At 45.8% G+C, this 6,000-nt stretch overlaps 1 protein-coding gene across 1 annotated transcript in view; it reads right to left on the reverse strand.

The window, feature by feature from the left end:
* RNF11 (ring finger protein 11) overlaps positions 1–2,334 on the reverse strand; it is a 39,597-nt gene extending 37,263 nt beyond the window's left edge. Inside the window, exon 1 of the mRNA XM_036108430.2 lies at positions 1,739–2,334. Within this exon, the coding sequence (XP_035964323.1) occupies positions 1,739–1,861 (123 nt within the window). The 5' untranslated portion in view covers positions 1,862–2,334. The remainder of the gene's footprint in view (positions 1–1,738) is intronic.
* Positions 2,335–6,000: the final 3,666 nt, after the last annotated feature.

Here is a 6,000-nt window from a genome sequence, read left to right on the forward strand (position 1 = left end):
TGTGACAATTTTTGGAAGAAACAGGTGTGTAAACTTACAACACATGGTACTGAATTCAAATTCATTAATTCATTCAACATTTAAGTGCCTCTTAAGTACCAGTAATTTCACGAAGCACTGAGGACACAGTCCTTGTTCTCAAGGGCTTATAGTCTTCACTTATCCCACAAGTTACCAAGTATTTACTATGAGCCAGATACTGGGGATATAACAGCATAACAGGTGACCGCAAACAGCTTACACTGGGGGAAGAGGGAAATGCCTTAATGATGAAAACATACATAACATCCAAGTGTTATATGTGCTGCTTACAGAAGTGGGGGGCGGGGGTGGTACACAAACAACTGAGTGATGGATTCACAGAGGGAGGGAGGAGAATATAGAGACTTGGGAGAGGTGACAGGAGAGCTGAGTCCTTAAAGAGGATTAGATGTTCACCTGGCCGACCTTGGGGGAAGGAATCCTAGCAGAGGGAGCAACTAGAGCAAAGGCAGAGAGATATGAACACACTCGTGTTATCTGGCAGGCCTGGAATACAGAATGTAAATCATGGAGGTTTCTATATGCCACAAGTAAGACTGGACTTTATTGGTATATATGAAAGGACCCTGAGGGTTTTATTCAGAAAACCAGCATATGTGATCAGGTTTTTCTGGTGTGATGAGACACTGGTTTACAAAGAAATGAGAAAAGAATAACACTAGATAATGATGTCACCACATGAAACAACAAAGGAAGACTGCCCAGTTAGAAAACTAAACCATTCAGGAAAAAAATTAAGCCACTTAACTATCCAAGCCCCTGTGGAAAAAAAGTTTTTAGCCAGTATCATTGAAAACTGAAAAGTAGAGGGAAGGTTTTTATATATATTATGGATTATAACATCTACATATCTGTTTTGAGTTCAAGAGGTCTTAGCTTTTTATTAATTGTGTAAACATATATGGGACTGATGACTGCTGTACAAAAAGCAATGAAACTGTTTAGGAGCAAGTCTTTGATACAAAGGGAGAACCGCGAGTAACAAAAGGTATTTAAGTCAGGTTTAAAGGTTTCCAAAGTTCAAGATACTCAAGTTTTATTGAATCAGCGCGTTTAAAAGGTGTGTCATAGGGGTGGAGCAAAAGGAGGAGGGGTTAAAATTAATACACAGATATATATAAACAAGTTAACTCTTGATGTCGCTGGACTAAAATCACCACTTGAAGCTCTTTTCTCATGTAGAAGAAATGAACACCTACCAGATCCAATTAACATAAACACACAGGGTACAGGGAGAGGATGATCATACATGACAATGTAAATGGGGTGGGGGCCAACCACCTATCCAGAACCCATAATCCAGCTGGCGGCGCGATGAGGAAATCCATTCCCCAAACCTCACAGCTCAGACTACACGATTTAGACATAAAGGCAGAAAAATGTCATTCCCAAATTCCACAAGCGAACCACCAGTCACTGGCCAAGGGGATAGAATCACATACTCAAGGGGATATAATCCCAGAACTCAAGGACAGAATACCATCCCCACACCGTTCTTGAGCGGAGGTGAAGGATCCCCCCTATTCTAGGAGTGGGGAGCAATCACCCTCAGTCCCTGCCCTAAGGGGGTCGACGCCCCCGCGGCCAGGCCCTGCCGAGGCCAGGGGCAGTGACAGCCCCGAAGCCCCCTCAACCTCGGCCAGGAGCTGCCACTACTCCTCGCACCCCCTCCTCCCCAACACACATCCTCCCCTACCTGATATGGCGGCGGCGGCTCCTGATCCGGCTCCGTCCCCTCGCCAAAACTAGCCCGGTCGGACTGAGACTCGTGAAGCAGGGAGATGTCATCCGAAGTGGGGGATTTGAGGCAGTTCCCCATCTTCCGGGGCTAGGATGTGTGATCTGGGGGAGGAAGAAAGCAGTGACGGGGTCGTTCGCACGCTCGCGGTCAGCCTCGGTCAGCGAGGTGGGGTCGGACAGCAGGCCGGGGCTCAAGCGGCGGCGGCTCCCCCGCCCCCCGGCGCCGCCGAAGGGCCGCTCATGCCAGCCCCCGGACTTGGGGGCTCAAGGCTGGGCCGCGGGCTCCGCTGGGGTCGCGGCGGTTGCCTCTTGCGAGGCGGCAATGGGGGGGGGGGCGGGGAGACGAAGCACTTCCCCACCCCGCCCCCCCGCGGGGCGGCGGCGGCCACGGAGCTGTTGGGCCTAATCCAGGTCAGGAGGGGGGGGCGCGGCCGTCGCGGCTGCCTCAGCTGCTGCCTCAGCTGCTGCTGCCCCTGCCGACGCCGGAGCCGCGGCCGCGGGCCTCATCCTACTCCGCCTCAAAGCGGCGGCGGCGGCGGCGGCCAGAACGAGGCCAGCTGCGGTCCTGCGTCACGCCGCCGTGCGTGCTCTGGTCCCGCCCCCGGCGCCGGGAGCCGTGGGCGGCTCGGGCTGCGCGGCCGCGCCCCCTTCTCCGCCTCCCGCAGCTGCTCCTGGGGCTGCGTCAGTTTCTGCTTCTCTCCCTGACAGTTGGCACGGTACCTGACTCAGAAACCTCTCTCCAGTCTCCCGTGCCTCCCCACTTCCACTTCTCCATCGCAGCTGTCTCTGTTCTTACCTGCGCACTGTTCTGACAGTCTTCTCACCGCCTTCTGCCAAGTGATCTATTTATAAACCCTTATCTGAATGTGTCACTCCCGTGGTTAAAATGTTAAATGGCTTCTTCCCCTTTATCCTTTCAGAATAAAGTCCAAGCTCACTAGCGAACCAATCCACTATTTGTACAGTGAATAATCTTTTTAAAATGTACATCTGATCCCCCATTTAAAACCTTCAATGGCTTCCTAAAACTGTTATGACTGCTATGACTAAGTATTCTTAAGTGTTTTACAAATCTGACTACTTCCCCAATCTTCATTAGCAACATTGTCTCCTCAAATATTCTAAACTCCAGGCTGTCTAAATAAAGTACTTTTGGTTATCTTAGAAGACTGTTCCCACTGGCTGAGGCCTTTAGGCATATTGTTTTTCTTTTTTTTTAAGATTTTATTTATTTATTTGACAGAGAGAGACACAGCGAGAGAGGGAACACAAGCAGGGGGAGAGGGAGAGGGAGAAGCAGGCTTCCTGCTGAGCAGGGAGCCAGATGCGGGGCTCGATCCCAGGACCCTGGGATCATGACCTGAGCCCAAGGCAGACGGTGACGAACTGAGCAACCCAGGCCACCCACGCATATTGTTTTTCTGACCCTAGCTCACTTCTCCTTCACTCCAGACCTTCTACCTCTCATCAGGCTAACCATTATTCCCACTTATCCTTTCTACATTCATCTTTGTTTCCCCTAACCCTCTAGTCTGGGTTAGTCACCTCTGTGCTCTTAGTCCCTGAGCTTTTCTCTGTCACAACCTAATCAAGCTGAATCATCTGTCCCTCCTCTGTGCATGGCCTGACACATTGCCTAAGGTAGAGTAGGATCTCTTGGTTGAATGAACAAAGAGCCCAAGAAGCAATGTGTGGGAAGGAAGGAAACAAGAAAGATGAGAATGCTCTCAGAAGACAAGAAGTGGGTCTTGATTCCCTTTCTTTTATTCACCATTTACTGATTATTTTTCTCCCCTCACAAGACCCTATGCTAGGCACTAGGGAAACTGGTTTACCAGATCTGGCTTGTCTCTGTTGGAGCCCAGAGTCCAGCTGGGAATACAAGTAAACAGATGAGTTCCTCTTCTCCCCCCAACCAAAGGTTTTTAGAGAGCCCTAAGGAGAGTGATTAGACCATTTGGGTGAGGATCAGAAACGATTCTTGGAGGTAGGACTCTGTTAAACTGGTATGGGCATGAGTACTCTAACTGTGGAGTCCCTATTCTACAAAATTACTTACTTAAATGGACTCATATCCCATATTAAATATAAGCTTTTTGCTGCATTCTCTCTTCCTCAAGACTTAGCTTCCTTCCCATTAATATCTCCCACCTAAATATGGGATCCTTTATGCCATGTTTGTATCAGAATCTTTCATACATCCTCAAGAATCATTACTTAATTCTCTAGCTTGAAAAGTAAAATCATTGGATTCCCTGGGAGAAAAATTTCAGGAATTTGGCTCTCCCCGCCCCCCGCCGTTGCCATTTTCCTTGTCTCCTCTGAACTCTTACAACAGCTTCTTAATAAAGCCTTTGCTTCTATACCATGAACCCATTCTCCACACTACTGCCATGAAAAATGTAATCAGAGAGCTTTCATAGACTTGTGGTTCAGAAATTTAGCATGGCATTAAGGCCTTGCACCATTTGGTCTCATCTTCATGTCCCATATGACTCCAACTCCAACCAGGCATCCTACACTCCAGCCATTTTCACACTACTTGCTATGCACTCAATTTTCACTATGCTTTTCCACCTTTGACCTTTTGCCATGCTGTTTCCTTCTGTTGAATTCCAGCCATCTTTTAAGACCCTCCTTAAAAACTACTTGCTTCATGTAGCTGTCCTCGATTTCACTTTGTTGGAACATATGTAACAATAGAAAATAAATGGGATCTATTATTGTATTATATATAACTATGTGTAATATATGAATATTTTAACACAATTTTAAATATGTAGTCATAACTGACATTTATTAGCCTGAGCCAGACATGTAAGAGCCCAGAAAGGTATATATTGGTATTCCCGTTTTGCAAGAATAGAAACATGGATTCACATGGATTCAGGGCTAAAGCCAGGATTTTAATCATGTACCAGTTGCCATTGTTAGGTATGAAAAAGGACTACAACTTTTTTCGTCCTGGTATTTCTCAGTACGTAAAAACAAGGGAATGGGGAAAACATCTTAAATGCCTTTGGCATCCACATGTAAGGAAGTAGCTATTCAATGATCTTTCTTCCTAACTCAGCTTTAGAAAGGAGCTCTTGGAGAGTGCCCTGTAGACCAGAGTGTGACCTAATCACAAAACATAATTTAAAATCGAAAATAGTAATAATCAGGACTACTGCAGTGACAAAGACTCTCCTTGACCTAACTCTAGTCAGGCTCCTCTAAAGTCCTCAAGCCCCTAAACTTGAGTTCTGTCCTAGGGCTACTTATTACAGTTTTAGCAAAAATCTGAGTCAGTTTAACCCCTCCCTTGTATCTGACAACCTTAGCCAGCCTTCAGCAAAAATCCTATCAAGGAGGTTTAGCCAGAATTCCTCTTAGCCCTGATGTTTCCTCTTAGTAATTTTCTATCCACTGATCCCACCCTGTTCCTTGCCCTTAAATCCACACTTGTCCTTTTGTATTCAGAGTAGAGTCCATAGATTTATTTGGTAGACAAGTTTTAGGTTCATATCAATATTGAGCAGAAGGTACAAAGATTTACCATATACAGCCTGCCCCTATACATGCATAGCCTCCCCCATTTCAACATCCTGCACCAGAGTGGTATATTTGTTACAACTGATGAGCCTACAATGACCCATGACTAACACACAAAATCCTTGCTTACGTTAGGGTTCACTCTTGCTGTTGTACATTCTATGGGTTGGGACAAATTTATAATGATGTGTATCCACCATTATAGCATATACAGAATAGTTTCACTGACCTAAGAATCTGTGCTCCGCCTATTCATCCCTCTCTTGCCCCTAAAAGTCATTGATTCTTTACTGTCACCATGGTTTTACCTTTTTCAAAATGTCATATAGTTGGAACCATACAGCATGGAGCCTTTTCAGATTGTCTTCTTTCACTTAGTAATATACCATTAAGGTTCTTCCTTGTCTGTCCATGACTTGATAACTCATTTCTTTTTTGCACTGAATAATATTCCACTCCCTGAATGTCCCACAGTTTACACTGAAGAACATTTTACTTACTTCCAAGTTTTGGCAATTATGAATAAAACTGCTATAAACATCCATGCACAGGGTTTTCTTTTCCAATTTTTTTATTGTGGTAAAAAACACTTAACCTAAAATTTAGCACCTTAACCATTTTTTTTAAAAGTAGGCTCCACACCCAGCATGGAGCCCAACGTGGGCTTGAACCCACAACCATGAG

This window comes from Halichoerus grypus, chromosome 5, assembly GCF_964656455.1.
Source record: "Halichoerus grypus chromosome 5, mHalGry1.hap1.1, whole genome shotgun sequence".
NCBI lineage: Eukaryota > Metazoa > Chordata > Mammalia > Carnivora > Phocidae > Halichoerus > Halichoerus grypus.